The sequence below is a fragment of the Chiloscyllium plagiosum genome, unplaced genomic scaffold (genome assembly GCF_037043375.1).
Source record: "Chiloscyllium plagiosum isolate Xiang-an unplaced genomic scaffold, Cpla_swu_hap1 HiC_scaffold_5, whole genome shotgun sequence".
Taxonomy (NCBI): Eukaryota; Metazoa; Chordata; class Chondrichthyes; order Orectolobiformes; family Hemiscylliidae; genus Chiloscyllium; species Chiloscyllium plagiosum.
The window spans coordinates 79,025,684-79,042,956 of NW_028270143.1; the positions used below are offsets into that span (position 1 = coordinate 79,025,684).

The window sequence follows — 17,273 nt, forward strand, 5'->3', positions numbered from 1 at the left end:
GCTCCTCGGATGCTGCCTGAACTGCTGCGCTCTTCCAGCACCACTAATCCAGAGTCATGTCATCCTGTTTTTTTTCCCCTCAGCTGAAGCAAAATGCTCAGACAATGTAGTTTTACCTTTTTATTCCGGGCCCTGGAGGGAGAGAGGACAATTGCCCATGTGCATAGAAACATGAGTTTTCAGTCGTCTCTGGAACACCAGTTTCTTGATGAACTATATAGTTTTTTTATAGGGAGGAGCATCCAGATAAGGCAGCATACATATTGATTGGGTGACCACTACAATCAGCAAGTGTCAATAGTTAAGATTAAGCCATTTGTTATGCAATAAATGTTCGTAACCTTAACTGGCTTCACATAATGAATACTTTTCACCTTGTTAAATTGACCTTGCATACTGAATGCTTCCAGTATTGTTAAATGGCTCTACATAATGAATGCTTTTCCACCTTGTTAACCTGGTTACTCTTGTCTCCAGCACCCCATTGTTAACTAAGTTCTTATCTGATCTGAGTCATCCTCAGCTGAACCTCTTGTTTCACAAAACTCAGAACTTAACTCCTTCCCTGTCTGCTTATACCCTATAAACATTCTCAACCATAGTCTTATTAGAGGCAACTGGTGGTGGTTTAAGCTGAGGCTGTTCATGCCTCCGGTGAGGGAAGAGGTTGAGAAGGCGAGTCCTTCATGGTGAATGCAGCTGGTGTGGGAATTGAACCCATGTTGGCATCACAGTATTTCAAATCAACTGTCTAACCCACTGAGCAAAACCAACTATTGTGGATAGACTGATTGGATAATTCTGTTTTGTCGTCACTTCTTTTGTATTAAACTTCCATTTTATTGTTAAAGCAAAATTTGAAACACTGCATCTTTGTTTTAGGAAGAGACCATTTTGTTAAAATAACCAACAACTAAAATTGTGATCTATCAAGGTGGGATCCTATTTGGGATCTGATTTTACTGATAATATCAGCTAGGATTATAAAATCCCTTTTTAAAATTCAACTCCTCACTACCTAAGAATTCTTGACATTTGAGCTTAGTTGTTGTTGCATTTTTAACTTTGTACAAAAGGTCCAGCAAAGCCTTTTTCAATTCTACACCATTTCTTGCTGCAGTCCATGTTGTTCAGGTCCCTACAGTATTTAGTCCACAGGTTTAGCCAAATAGTTTAGTTGATATGGGTTGGTCTCGCATGCTGTTGCATTAGTTAAGTGTGCCAAGTAAGGAATCACTGATTTGATGTGGTGCCTGTAGAATGAATGGCATCAGCATAGAGTGCAAAGTACTGAATCAATTTGGGCCCATAGAAGTCACTAATGTTATATGACACATCCTTTGTTATATTTTGTAGCCATACTCTGAGCATTTCTTATTGTATGCATTTTTGTTTTACTCATTAAATCCAATTCCAGAAATGGTAACAATGGCAGCAATCATTGATTTGTTCTTGTTTTTTAAAAAATCTGGTTCGCTAAAGCAAGAGAGGCAAAGAAATAGTAAATGGAATATAATGTGCCAGATTGTGAGATAGACTGGTTTCTAAATGGAGTGAGACTTGAGAAATCTGCAGCACAAAGGGACTTTGGCAGTCTTTAATTCAAAATTCTGAATGCGAGCATGTTGGTTTAGTTTGCGGTTAGGAACTGCAATGTTGGCATTCATTTCAAGACTGCTAGAATACAAGAACAGGGACGTATTGCTGATAGAAGTAAATTACTTCAGATGTTGGAACCTGCACTGAAAACAAAACTGCTGGAAATCGGTGGGTCAGGCAGCATCTGTGGAGAGAGATCAAGCTAACGTTCCGAGTTTAGATGACTTTGTCAGAGCGCTGAAGAATAGTGTAGACTCCATGTTAGCTTGATCTCTCCACACGGATGCTGCCTGGCCCACTGCAATTTCCAGCATTTTTTGTCTTCAGATCTGTTGCTGATGCTGTATAAGGCTCCAGTCAGACTGCATTTGGAACAATGAGAGTAATTTTGGGCCCCATATCAAAGGGAAGGATGTGCTGGCATTGGAGGGGATTCAGAGGAGGTGTACAGGAATGACTCTGGGAATGAAGGGCTGCCACATGAGTCGTTGAGGACTCTGGCTTTGTAGTTGATGGAATTTAGTAGGATGAGGGGAGGGGGCAGGGGATCTGATTGAGGCTTGGATACTGAGAGGCCTGGATAGAGTGGCCAAGGAGAATATGTTCCCACTAGTAGGAGAGACTTGGGCCTGAGGGCACAATCTCCGTGTGAAGGGATGACCCTTTAGAACTGAGATAAGGAGAAATTTATTCAGCCAGGAGATGGTGAATCTGTGGACCTCATTGATTTGACCTCCCAAGTCCCTCTGCAGCTTTGTCTCGATCTTGAATACACTCCCAGGTGCTTGATTTGCTAGGGGATCAAGGGAGGAGAAGGCAGGAGAATGGGGTTGAGAAACCTATCGGCCACTATTTTGAATGGTGGACTAAATGGCTGAATTCTGCTCCTGTTTTATAATCTTGAAGTCCTTTTTTAGAGAAGGAAACCAGCTGTCCTTATCTGCTCTGGGCAAAAGTGAAGACTGCGAGTGCTGGAGATTAGAGTGGTGCTGGAAAAGCACAGCAGGTCAGGCAGCATTCAAGGAGCAGGAAAATAGATGTTTCAGGCAGAAACCCTTCATCAGGATTCCTGGATGAAGGGTTCCTGCTCCTTGGATGCTGCCTGACCCGCTGTGCTTTTCCAACACCATTCTAATCTTGACTCTTATCTAGTCTGGTCTACATGTGACTCCAGCTGGCAATATGCCTGAACCTTAATTACCCCCCTAAAATGGCCCAGCAAACCACTAAGTACACAGGAACTTGGGGATGGGAAACAAATTGTGGCTCAGCCAGTAATGCTGCCATCCGATGAAAGGGGTGCCAAGTTAGGATTGAGATGAGGAATTTCTTCTGATGGTTGAGTCTTTGGAACTCCTTGCCACAGATGTGGAGGCAGACTCCTTGGGTATATTTAAGTCTGAGAAACATACGTTCTTAAACAGTAGAGGAATCGAGGATTATAAGGAAAAGGCCGGAAAGTGAACGTGAGGTATATCCGGTCAGCCACAACCCTATTGAATAGCTCAGCAGACTTCGATTTGTATTTCTTATAGTCTTATGAAACTTTTCTCATTCCCCGATGGGAATTGGACAATCTTGTGATTTTCATCAAAGAGCAAGGTCAATTTACCAAAAATTACTTCTAATTGCCTTTATGGAAGCTAAACTTGGGCGAATTGGGCATTATTTTGTTACTGAGATGACTACTTTTAGAGGAGACTAAAAGCAGACTTTGCTCCATTCAGTTTGCGAGCTGGCCATCGATCGTTATAATTCTCTGCCTACTCCCATGCTGATCTAAGTGCCTTCAGGCTCTTGAACTGTCTTGCTGAACCTCAGTGAGAACTTGAAAAACGGCACTCCATTAAGAAAAGCTTCTGGAATTGCTTAAATCTTGTTACATTCCCAACTTTTTTTTTCTATTTCTGACAAAGGTCAAATGTTAGCAGTTTCTATCTCCGCAGGTGTTGCCTGATCTGACTATTTCACACATTCATAGTTAATTTCAGACTTTCAGCATCTGCAGTATTTTATGCCTTTTTTTAGTCGCATTTAATCACATTTATGATTAGATTAGATTTAGATTACATTACAGTGTGGAAACAGGCCCTTCGGCCCAACAAATCCACAGCGACCCGCTGAAGCGCAACCCACCCATACCCCTACATTTACCTCTATATCTAACACTACGGGCAATTTAGCATGGCCAATTCACCTGACCCTGCACATCTTTGGACTGTGGGAGGAAGCCAGAGCACCCGGAGGAAACCCACGCAGACACTGGGAGAACGTGCAAACTCCACACAGTCAGTCGCCTGAGGCGGGAATTGAACCCGGGTCTCTGGCACTGTGAGGCAACAGTGCTAACCACTGTGCCGCCCACCGTTTATGTTGTCTTTCTGCCAAAGCAGTAATATTATTCAAACTATCTAATTTTCACACCTTATTGCTTATTTTTCTGTCGTCCTCCATTCATCCTATCTTGATAACCACCGGTACCTCTAATTTCCTTTCCATAGTATTAGCTATTGCAAGATCCTAGAGCAATTTAGGAATTTGCCAGTACCTTTTTTTTAGTTTGGTTTTGATTCTTGAGCTGGATTGTTTGCCTAAAACAATATCTCCTAGATAAATTGTTCAGCGTTGGACAATTGTAGTGGTTGTAGTGCAACAGAAATCATAGAATGTGGCCTCCAATATACGAATTGAACAAATAATTCCATCTATTTAAAAATAGAAAGAGGACATTCGGCCATTCTCTAAAGCAATAGCCACAACAATGACCATTTCAAAGGAAATGCTTATTCTCTTTTCCCCCCAAACAAGATCACATTGGTGTAATCTGCAGGTTGTGGGAGATCCTTATTTTAGTCCTTTTAAATTCTGTTAATCTTTCACAGAAATGTTATGACTGATTCCCATTGATGGAATCCTGGATTTAAAAACTCTGACCCTGCAAATTAAACAATGAGAAAGCTTTACTTGGTCGCAGGCTTGGGATATCTCCTATTGTGGTTGGATGTTTTCTTTCCTGGGAAAAAAAAATTCTGGGCTCTGTTTTTGCTTGTTGTCATTTTTCAGTTTTCTTCCTGCATGACTTTATGACAGAAATTGTGACTCTCTAACCATTAGTTTACCTTTTTAAACTTCCTGTACCTTCATCTAGAACCCAGGTAAGAGGTGATGTTAATTGTGAAAAACGCCAGTCCCACATTCATATTAATCAAATTCCACTCAATTTGTTGTTCCTAATAAAATGTCTGTCAACTGAGTATCAGTTTAACTGTTATATAACAGTTACTGCTTTCGAGTGTTCAAATTCTTGACCTGATGTGTATTTTGCTGAAAATGTCGCTGGAAAAGCGCAGCAGGTCAGGCAGCATCCAAGGAGCAGGAGAATCGACATTTCGGGCATGAGCCCTTCAGGAATGAGGAAAGTTTGCCAAGCAGGCTAAGATAAAAGGTAGGGAGGAGGGACTTGGTGAAGGGGTGTTGGAAATGAGTTAGGTGGAAGGAGGTCAAGGTGAGGGTGATAGGTCAGAGTGGGGTGGGGTGGGGGGGGCGGAGAGGTCAGGAAGATGATTGCAGGTTAGGAAGGTTTGAGGGTTGGGACTGAGACAAGGTGGGGGGAGGGGAAATGAGGAAACTGGAGAAATGAGTACATCCCTTGTGGTTGGAGGGTGCCTAGGCAGAAGATGAGGCTCTTCTTCCAGCCATCGTGTTGCTATGGTCTGGCGATGGAGGAGTCCAAGGACCTGCATGTCCTAGGTGGAGTGGGAGGGGGAGTTGAAGTGTTGAGCCATGGGTTGGTTGGTGCGGGTATCCCAGAGGTGTTCCTCAAGTAGGCGGCCTGTCTCCCCAATATAGAGGACGCCACATCGGGTGCAGCGGATGCAGTAAATGATGTGTGTGGAGGTGCAGGTGAATTTGTGGCGGATGTAGGAACACGACGGCTGGAGGAAGAGCGCCTCATCTTCCGCCTAGGAACCCTCCAACCACAAGGGATGAACTCAGATTTCTCCAGTTTCCTCATTCCCCCTCCCCACCTTGTCTCAGTCCCAACCCTTGAACTCAGCACCACCTTCCTAATCTGCAATCTTCTTCCTGACCTCTCTGCCCCCACCCCCAATCCAGCCTATCACCCTCACCTTATAACCCTCACCTTAACCTCCTTCCACCTATCGCATTTCCAACGCCCCTCCCCCAAGTCCCTCCTCCCTACCTTTTATCTTAGCCTGCTTGGCACACTTTCCTCATTCCTGAAGAAGGGCTCATGCCCGAAACGTCGATTCTCCTGCTCCTTGGATGCTGCCTGACCTGCTGCGCTTTTCCAGCAACACATTTTCAGCTCTGATCTCCAGCATCTGCAGCCCTCACTTTCTACTCATGTGTATTTTACCTGTATTGTTTTGATTTTGCAGGTTTTCTGTCAAGACTCTAATTGATCGCTCCTGTTTTGAGACCATTGACGACTCGTGTTCAGAATTTACAAACTTTGCAGCTATTCTGGAGCAAGTCCTGAGTCACCGCCTCAAAGGTAACTTTGTCTGCTCCATGCATCAATGTGGGCACAAATATGAATTGCCCAAATAGGTTGCAGTGGTTTATTGTGTAAACATCAAGAGTGGGATCAGGACTTTGTGTGGAGATAAGTACATTACCTTTTGCAACTTGAAGATTGTATTAAAAATTCAGACTGAACAGAAATTGTACTTTGTGAATATAAAAAACATTAACTAGTAACCTTGCTGACATTTTCAAGGTTTTTAAATTTGAGTGAACTTAAGTAAAATCCATTTTACTGCTGGCATACAAGAAATGGCAAGTTCTGGGGGAGGTATAGCATGTCAAACACTTACACTGACTAATGACTGGTACCATTCCCAGTTTATACAATGTGTTTTGAACATTTAAGTGTAGGATGTTGAAAAAATACATTTTATTTTTTTTGTTGATTTGGGTTTAAACATTACCCACCAACTCCTGTAAATCATCTAAAATACTGGAGTGTAACTGTTCATGCCTGTGAAGTTACTGATTTTGGCAGGAAGAAACTAGGAGCTGAATAGATAAAGGAGGCCTGAATTATGGCTGTACATATCATAGTCCCAAGTTCTGGAAGAAATTAAAACAAAGTGGGAAAAGGAATGTCGAAACAGTTAGCAAATATAACTTGCCTGTCCTGACTGAAAAGGTCAGCAGAAAAAGAAAGCAGTTACCTGAATCTGGATGAAGATATCCTCAAGCCAGCAGTAATAACTTGTAACTATCAGAAATGAAGTCCAGTTCCTCTTTGTTAACAAGTACATTGTGTTTGTTACCTTGTTAGTCAGACTTGTTTATACAGCATTTTATTTTTTGGGGAAAACAAAACCAGCCTGATAGTAACCTCTTTCCTTTTAAATACTGTTGTTTTCATGTGTGGTAGGAGAGGGGTTAATTCTATAGTCCACCTATAGGATGAAAATATTTCACAAATAATAAAACTTTAAGACAAATGAGCAGTAGTATGCCACTGGCCCATCGAGACTGTTCCATCATACAATGAGATCACGGCAGATCTGATAATCCTCAACACAACTTTCCTGCCTATTCCCTGTACTCCTTGATTCCTTTTACTGATTTAAAATTTATATCTCAGTCGTGAAAGTACTTTTAAAGATAATGACTCTGCATACTACTTCAGGAAGAAATTCAGTGACTACTCACTGAGACAAGAAATTCCTCTTCCTCTTCCCGACTTTCTTCCTCTTTACCTCCACCTTCTCCCCGCCCCCCCCCCCCCCCCCCCCCCCCGTCTCTGGGTAACCCCTTACTCTGAAATTGTCCTCTTGTCCTAGACTGTTCCACAAAGCAAATCAACCTGTCCACATAAACTCCATCAAGCCGCCGAAGAAACTTACGTTGCAAAAGGTTGCTTTTCATTTCTTCCAAACTCTAATGAGTACAAGCTCAACTTACTCAACCTCCCATTGTATGAAAAAATCTTGGGGCTGAGATGGAGAAAAAGAATTTCAGAATGTTCTTTTTTTAATATATCAATATGCTGAGGAACAAACCAGAGGGCTGGGTACTGTACATTGAGAAAAGGGTAAATAATCTTGTTGTGTGGTACTTTGGGGAAGAGTGACCATATTATGGTAGAATTCATTATTTAAGATGGAAAGTGAAAGAGTTTAATCTAAATATAGGGAACGGAGTGTATGAGGCATAACTTAGCAAGATAACTAAACTGGTTGACTGTGGGTAAGCAGTGGTTCATATGTAAAGATGTGCATGACTTGCAACAAGTATCCATTCATGGCACAAAAATAAAGGTTCAGCAGGTCTGGCAGCATCTGTGAAGAGAAATCAGTTAACGCTTTCATGACAGGTGCTGGTTTCATTATAACCTGTAGGACAATGGTTCAGTGGTCAGCACTACTGCCTCACGGTACCAGGGACCCGAGTTAGATTCCAACCTCTGGCGACTATGTCTAAGTGGAGTTTGCATGTACTCCCTGTGTGCGTTAGTTTGCTCTGGGTGCTCTAGTTTCCATGGAAAAATGTGCAGATCAGGTGGATTATCCATAACATCCAGGGTTGTGTAGGCTAAGTGGATTAGCCATTGGTTATGCAGGGTTCAAGGGATATGTTGGGGAGTGGGTCTGGGTAGGAGGCTCTTTGGAGGGGTTCGTGTGGACCCAATGGGTCGAATGGTCTGCTTCCACACTCTGGATTCTGTGATCACTACTGAGTCTGGCTGTTCAATTTGAAATTTTTTAAAATGGATTTAATTGAATTTACATTTTACATCTCCAGTGGTGAGATTTGAACCTCTATCTGAGCTATTCTTTTGTGACAACCCTTAGTTCAGCACACAGAGTCATAGAGATGTACAGCATGGAAACAGACCCTTCGGTCCAACTTATCCATGCTGACCAGATATCCCAACCCAATCTAGTCCCACCTGCCAGCACCCGGCCCATATCCCTCCAAACCCTTCCTATTCATATACCCATCCATATGCCTCTTAAATGTTGCAATTGTACCAGCCTCCCCCACTTCCTCTGGCAGCTCATTCCATACCCGTACCACCCTTTGCGTGAAAAAGTTGCCCCTTAGGTCTCTTTTATATCTTTCCCTTCTCACCATCAACCTATGCCCTCTAGTTCTGGACTCCCTGACTCCAGGGAAAAGACTTTGTCTATTTATCCTATCCATGCCCCTCATAATTTTGTAAACCTCTAGAAGGTCACCCCCTCAGCCTCCAACGCTGCAGGGAAAACAGCCCTAGTCTGTTCAGCCTCTCCCTATAGCTCAAATCCTCCAACCCTGGCAACATCCTTGTAAATCTTTTCTGAACCCTTTCAAGTTTCACAACATCCTTCCTATAGCAGGGAGACCAGAATTGAACACTGGTTAGGCTACTTTTAGAATACAATGTCCTGTCCAGCTGCAACATGACCGCCGAACTCCAACACTCAATGCAGTGACCAATAAAGGCAAAGACCAATCAAAGCAATGTAATGGGAGTCATCTGCAAAGCTTTCCTGGGTAATATTGTATTAAATCTAGTAATCTGGGTTGAATTGCCAACGCTTCCTTTGCAAACATCATCCACTTCCTAAGCATGAATATTTTATTTTTATTCAAAGTCACAGGGCAAAGGTATGCCCTTGCAATGTGCCTTAATTGAAATCACAGGAAACCTCTTTGCTGCACAGTGTGATTTATTTTTCAATTTGTTACAGCAGTGATATTATGACTGGTATAATTACCAATTGATAAATTAGGGGATAATGTTTTTAGTGACATTGAACTCTCAATGAGGAGAAACTGAATTGAATTTTCCCAAAGCTTTTTTTAAAAAAATGTAGGATCCATAAAACTGTTGGAGAGATGAACCCATCTCCACAAGGCTGGCTAGACTTTGGGCAGCATTTATTCCATTGAGTTAGCAGGTCCCTAAAACATCCTAAGAATTTGGGGTAAGCTACATTGCAATGCTGTCCTTGAAACAGTTGATTTGCTGATCAGCAATTCTGACTTCTTTCTACAAGACTTGTCAATGGAAGACCTGCATTTATGTTTAATGAAATAGAGCTTCCAGTGAAATAAAACTTTAAAAATCAGTGTAGTTTCAAACAAATTTTATAACTGACTTGAAGTTACAGTATTGAGTGAATCATGGCTAATTTACGTGGAATTTTATTTCCATGGCTAATGTACTTTGTCTTATTTTAAAATATAAGCTTGAGGCTGTTCATCTTCATTAATCATGCACAAAGACAGTTTTCTCCTATTCTTTTCATGTAATAGCAATTTATCAGCTTGCTTAATCCAGGTGATGTGAAGGTACTGAAGTTTGGTCCTCTAATTTAAGGAAAGATATTTCACTTTGGAGGCAGTTCAGAGAACCCCTTTGTCTGGAGGGGTTGCCTTAATGAGCAAAGGTTAAACAAGTTTGGACTCTCCTCACTAGAATTTAGATTGGGAGGTGGTCTCATTGAAACAGAGGATTCTGAAGGAGCTTGACTGGGTAAATGCTGAGAGCAGGGTTCCCCTTATGGGAGAGTCTAGGACCAGAGGGCACAGTCTTAATAAAGGGAGACCAATAAAGAAATGTCTTCTCTCAGGGTTGAGAGTCCTTATATATATTTAAAGCTGAGAGATTCTTGATCAGTAGGTGAATCAAGGGTTATGGGCAAAAATGCTGGAAAGAGGAAATGAGTGTTGAATCAGCCTTGATTCTATTGAATTGAGGGGTCAAGCGGCCAACTCCTGTAGCTATTTCTTACAGCCTTCTGGTCTCATTAATCCACAACAAGGTCACAACCATCTCATCTCAAATAATGCTGATTTTGCTAGTGCTGATCTTGCCAAGCACATGCCCTGTGCAATGTAGCCTGTATGCCTCTAAGTCTTTTTGATCTGTACATCCTTGCTTACTATGATCTGCTTGTACTGCTCATAAGCAAAGCTTTTCACTGTGGCTCAGCACATGTGACAATCAATCAATCCCTTTTGCTTAAAATAAGCAAAGTGTATTTTTTGGGCCTGTTCAGTCATAGACATGTACAGCACAGAAATAGACCCTTTGGTCTAATTCATCCATGCCGACCAGAGTATCCTAACCTAATCTAGTCCCATTTGCCAGCACTCTGCCCGTATCCCTCTTAAACCCTTTCTAATCGTATACCCATCCAGATGCCTTTTTTAAATGTTGTAATTGTACTAGCCTCCACCACTTCCTCTAGCAGCTCATTTCATACACATACCACCCTCTGTGAAAGTGTTTCCCCTTAGGTACCTTTCTATCTCTTTTCCCTCTTGCCCTAAACCTATGCCCTCATGTTCTGGATTTCCTCCATCCCAGGGAAAAGACTTTGTCTATTTATTCTATCTGTGCCTCTCATGATTTTATGAACCTCTATAAGATCATCCCTCAGCCTCTGACCCTCCAGGGAAAACAGCTCTAGCCTATTCAACCTATCTCTATAGCTCAAATCCTCCAACCCTGGCAACATCCTTGTAAATCTTTCCTGGACCCCTTCAAGTTTACAACATCTTTCAGATAGGAAGGAGAAAAGAATATCATGCAATATTCCAACAGTGGCCAAAACAAAGTCCTGTACAGCTACAACATGACCTCCCAACTCCCGTACTCCATACTCTGACCAATAAATGAAAGCACACCAAATACCGTCTTCACTATCCTATCTACTGTGACACTTGAGCCAGCACTCCAAGGTCTCTTTGTTCAGCAATGCTCCCCATGACCTTGCCATTAAGTGTATAAGTTCTGCTAAGAATAGCTTTTCCAAAATGCAGCACCTCACATGTATCTAAATTAAACTCCATCTGCTGCTGCTCAGTCCAGTGATCCATCTGATCAAGATCCCATTGTACTCTAAGGTAACTTTCTTAGCTGTCCACTATACCTCAATTTTGATATCATCTGCAAACTCACTATCTATACCTCTTATGTTCGTATCCAAATCATTTATATAAATGATGAAAAGCATTGGACCCAGCACCAATCCTTGTGGCACTCCACTGTCATGGGCCTCCAGTCTGAAAAGCAACCCTTCACACCACCCTCTGCCTTCTACCTTTTGAGCCAGTTCTGTATCCAAATGGCTAGTTCTCCCTGTATTCAGTGAGATCTAACCCTGCTAACCAGTCTCCCATAAGGAACCTTGTCAAACTCCTTACTGAAGTTCATATAGATCATGTCCACCGCTCTGCCCTCATCAATGCTCTTTTGTTACTTCAAAAAACTCAATCAAGTTTGTGAGACAGGATTTCCCACATACAAAGCCCCAGTCCTTGCCTTTCCAAATACATGTACATCCTGTCCCTTAGGATTCCCTCCAACAACTTGCCCACCACCAATGTCAGGCTCACCGGTCTATACTTCCCTGGCTTTTCCTTACCACTTTTCTTAAATAGGGGCACCATGTTAGCTAACCTCCAGTCTCCCAGCACCTCACCTGTGACTATTGATGATACAAGTATTTCAGCAAAGTGTCCAGGAATCTCTTCCCTAGCTTCCCACAGAGTTCCCGGGTACATCTGAACAGGTCCTGGGGATGTATCCACTTTATGAATTTCAAGACATCCAGCACTTCCTCCTCTGTAATATGGACACTTTTCAAGATGTCACCAACTATTTCCCCACATTCTACATCTTTCATGTCCTACACTGTAAAATACTCATTTAGTATTTCCCCCAACTCCTGCGGTTCCACACATAGGCTGCCTTACTGATCTTTGAGGGGCCCTATTCTCTCCCTAGTTGCCTTTTTTTTTTGTCCTTAAATGTATAAAATCCCTTTTGGATTCTCCTTAACCATATTTGCTAAAGCTATCTCATGTCCCCTTTTTGCCCCCCTGATTTCTCTCTTACTCCTCCTGCCTTTATACTCTTCTAAGAATTCATTCAATCTATCCTGTCTATACCTGACATATACTTTTTTTTAACCAAAACTATAATTTCTCTAGTCATCCAGTACTCCCTGCACCTACCAGCCTTTCCTTTCACCCAACCAGGAATATTCTATCTCTGGACTCTCGTTATCTCATTTTTGAAGGCTTCCCATTTTCAAGCAGTCCCTTTACCTGTGAACATCCAATCCCAATCAACTTTTGAAAGTTCTAGCCTTCCTCCAATTTAGAACTTCAACTTTTAGGTCCGGTCTATCCTTTTCTATCACAATCTTAAAATTAATTGAATTATGGTCACTGCCCTGCCTTATTTCCCAAGAGTAAGTCAAGTTTTGCACCTTCTCTAGTAGGTACATCCACATACTGAATCAGAAAATGTTCTTGTACACATTTAACAAATTCTTCTCCATCTAAACCCTTAACACTATGGCAGTCCAGTCTGTTTGGAAATTTAAAATCCCCTATCAGAGCCAACCTATTATTCTTACAGATAACTGAGATCTCCTTAGAAATCTTTTTCTCAATTTCCCTCTGACTATTGGGTGGGGGTGAGGGGTGTATAATACAACCCCAGTAAGGTGGTCATCCCTTTCTTATTTCTCTGTTCAACCCAAATAATGTCCCTGGATGTATTCCCAGGAATATCCTCCCTCAGCACAGCAGTAATATTATCCCTTATTAAAACGCCATTCCCCCTCCTCTCTCGCATCCCTTCCCATCTTTCTTTCTATAGCATTTGTATCATGGAACATTAAGCTGCTGGTCCTATCCATCTCTGAGCCACGTTTCTGTAATTGCTATGACCCCAGTCCCATGTTCCTAACCATCCCCTGAGTTCATCTGCCTTGCCTGTTCAGCCTCTTGCATTGAAGTAAATGCAGTTTAGTCAGTCCTACCTTATTCTCTGCTTTGTCCCTGCCTGCCCTGACTGTTTGACTTGCTCCTTTTTTTTTCTCTACTGTACCAGTCTCGGATTGATCTCTTTCCTCACTATCCCCTTGCTGCGTCCCACCAGTCCCCAACCTTACTCGTTTAAATCCTCCTGAGCAGCTCCAGCAAACCTCCCTGCCAATGTATCAATCCCCTTCCAATTTAGGTGCAATCCGTCTTCCTTGTACAGGTCACTTCTACCCCAAAAGAAATTCCAATGATCCAAGTATATGAACCCTGCACTAGCTCCTCAGCCACACACTCATCTGCTCTGTCCTCCTATTCCTGCCCTCACTAGCTTGTAACACCAGGCGTAATCCAGATATTACTACCTTCAAGGATCTTTTTAAAAAAACTCCTGCTTAACTTTCATTGTTCTCCCTTCCTCTCTTGTGTCATTGGTTCTAATGCGTACAATGACCACCTCTGGTCCCTCTCCCCTTGAGAACATTCTGCACCCTCTGAGACATCCTTGATCCTGGCACCAGGGAAGCAAAACAACACTCTGATTTTTTTGCTTCTGGTTGCCGAAGTGTCTGTCTGTAGCTCTGACTAGAGTCCCCTATCACAATCAATTTTGCTTGGAACCCAATGTGCCCCTCATTACGTTAGAGCCAGTCCTGATACCAGAAGCTTGGCTGTTCATGCTACATTCCCTTAGTTTCCAAAACAGCATTATTGTTTGAAATGGGGATAGCCACAGAAGACTCCTGCACTACCTGCCTACCCCTCTACCTTTCCTGAAGTTAACCCATCTACCTGACTGTGCGTCTGCGGCTTTTCTCCCTTCCTATAACTGCCAACCATCACAGCCCCAGCTCTTGTAAATTTCTTAATGCCTCTAAGTGCCCCTCCAACCCATCCATGTGACCTGATAGGGTTTGCGACTAAAGACACTTCCTGCAAACATAATAATCTGTAACGTGGAAACTCTCCCATCCAACAGGAAGAGCATATCATTCTACTAGAGGCCATCTTTGCTCCTTCACAATCTACAGACTCCGAAAACAGCACTGTCTTTTTGCTCTAAAAAAGTGCTCCAGGCTAACTTAGTATTTATAGTTTGTGTTTTATTGAGATCTGTCTCGATTAAATTTTAATAATATAATCAACAAAGAACCCACTCTACTCACTACTGTAGACTTACAGTAAGGTAACACTTAAAAACTGTGTACTTACCTTTGCTGTAAGCTGTCCCACACAAGCTCCTCCAAGGTCAGCTATGAAATTCACTGTTTGTTTTCCAAGACTCTCACCTTGAACTCTTCCTCCCTCCTGCCTTCAATTAGCAAGAAATGCGTTTGGGCTTTCCATCTCAGCAACTTTAAAGATGTAGATCCAGAATTACCATCATTAAAAATGAATTTGTTTGGTTGATTACCTGTCATTTATTTGCTGCAAATGTTGTCACCAGAATTTGATAAGTGTGTGGAAAAGAAAGGAGCCAGCTAATCTTTATAAATGTGGAAGCAGTCCTATCAGACTTGAAACGTTTTTCTCATCATGGTTGCTATCAGATCTGCTGAGCTTCTCCATCATTTTCTGCTTTTATTTCCGCTTTCCAGCATCCACAGTATTTTGCTTTATTATGGTTTTGTAAGTGGTGGTCATTGCTACTTGCTTAGCTGAGTGATATAAAATTGGGTGTTATCAGTTCTACCTCTGAACTGGTAACTATATATTGGGTGATTTTAGCTATTCAGCTGTCCAATTTCTGCTGGGTGGACAGCTAAATTTCCTGTCTGCAAGTTGAAATGGGTTGAATTTACTTGCTGTGTTAGAAATGGATATCTCTGCACCTGCTGCTACCACCAACCTGCTTACTCCATCGGTTTTCTTGATTTTAAAATACTCAGTTGACTGATATCATAGAATCTCTACAGTGTGGAAATAGGCCTTTTGGCCCAACAAGTCCACACCGATCCTCTGAAGAGTAACTCATCCATACTCATTCCCTGACCCTATTACTCTACATTTACTCCTGGCTTATGCACCTAACCTACAAATCCCTGAACACTATATGGGCAATTTAGCATGACCAATTCACCCAGCTTGCACATCTTTGCATCGTGGGAGGAAACCCACCCAGACACGGGAAGAATGTGCAAACTCCGCACACTGTCGCTCAAGGCTGGAATCAAACCTGGGTCCCTGCACTGAGGCAGCAGTGCTAACCACTGAGCCACTGTGCTGCCCAAAGTATGAAGTGATTTCTGTTCATCCTTGTCAATGAATTGCTTCCTCAGTGCATGGCTGACTTTGCTCCTTCGTCAGTTAAATGTCAGCACACCAGGATAAAAATGTATTTGAACTTTGTTTCTTTACTTCATGGCCCTAGTATTTAGGGCTGGTGCAAGGTTTGGCACTGGAATGGGGTGAAGGGAGGGAATTGACTATAATGATGGGTGGGATTATGCATGGGGGTGCTGGAGGGGTTGTCATGGGGAGTACTGGTGAAGCCACGCCCTTTGAGAGGAAGTTAATGTTGTTCTGGGGTTGCAAGGCTCTGTGCTAATGTGTTTTTGTTAGCTACTGAGCAATGGTCGTGTCACTTCATCCAAATATGGGGCCAGCTTTGCGACCGTTTGTAAAACCTGAGAATAAAGAATAGGACTTTTGTATGTTTAGTATTCACAGTAATAATGCCTGAGGAAGATTAATGGGCTAAAACCCACTAAATCTGGATGAGCTCACTGTAGGAGGAAACCAATCAGCGATTATTAATTCCATTTCAATAATGAAAACCCACCACTCTCTCCTATAGAGCACTGATTTTGTTCTTCAAGCAAAATTACTTTTATTTTCCCCAAACTGTCACTGTCTTTTATTCCATTAACTCAATGCTTGTTTTGTCTTTTGCTTTTCAAATGCAAGGAAAGGTAAATGGGCTGTATCCACTGCTAACCTGTCAGCCAAGATAGGAGGATTTTTTTCCCTGCCCCCAACTTTTGAATTGGCTCTCAACGATCTGATTGATTGTCATATACGTATTAGCTAAATTGAAAGAGCTCATCTCTTTGAAGCTAGCTGTGAACAGTGGGGTGCAAGCTGGGAAATGTGGAGCTGAGCAACTCAGGCAGTTCCGGCTTGATGAGCAGTGAACCTTTCCATATTATTGCATAGTTCAACACAATATCAATTTATCAACGCGATAAAATGTCAATGCTATTTTATTTGTGGAGATATGCTCCTCCTTTGAGCTTCTGTCACCAAGCCCCAAGAACATACTGGGTGGACATAAGTTTCACCTATTCCAATCTGAATTATGACCTTTATTGCATGGTTCATCCATTTTCTTTGCCTCTGTCTCTGGTGTCTTTTCTCCCTCCCCACTTGCTCACTCATACATGCTCTCATCACCTCATTGTTTAACAACCCACCCCCCCCATTCTCCCCTGGTGCCTGTGATTAGCGTTGGTATAGGTGGGTGGCTGCATTACGTGAATCCAAAACGAGCATTTCAAGAGACTAAAATAAAACCATATAATGCAGATTCTGGAAATATGAAGAAAGAACTGAAAATGCTGGAGAAACTCAACAGATCTGGCAGCATCAGTAGAGTGAGAAACAGCTCTTGTTTTAAGTCCAGTATGACTCTTCGGAGCTTTCAAGAACACTTCTATCAGATGTAATGTTCCTCTCTTCACAAATGCTGCTAGACCTCTTTAGTTTCTCCAGTATTTTGTTTTTATAAGACGTGTGTAAGTGGAAATAGGAACAGGGGCCTTAACCCCTCGAGCTTACTATGCCATTCAGTAGACCATGACTGTTCTGCCATTCCTCGCATCCACTTTCCTGCCATTTCACCATAACACTTGATTTCTTGACTGATC

General features: G+C 42.3%; 1 protein-coding gene across 7 annotated transcripts in view; it reads left to right on the forward strand.

Annotated features, from left to right (window-relative positions):
• Positions 1 to 17,273, forward strand: part of rundc3b (RUN domain containing 3b) — a 113,943-nt gene that overhangs the window by 27,081 nt on the left and 69,589 nt on the right. For all 7 annotated transcript variants that reach the window (XM_043690335.2, XM_087987343.1, XM_043690336.2 and 4 more), the window contains one exon: positions 6,003 to 6,118. In XM_043690335.2, the coding sequence (XP_043546270.1) occupies positions 6,003 to 6,118 (116 nt within the window). The remainder of the gene's footprint in view (positions 1 to 6,002; positions 6,119 to 17,273) is intronic.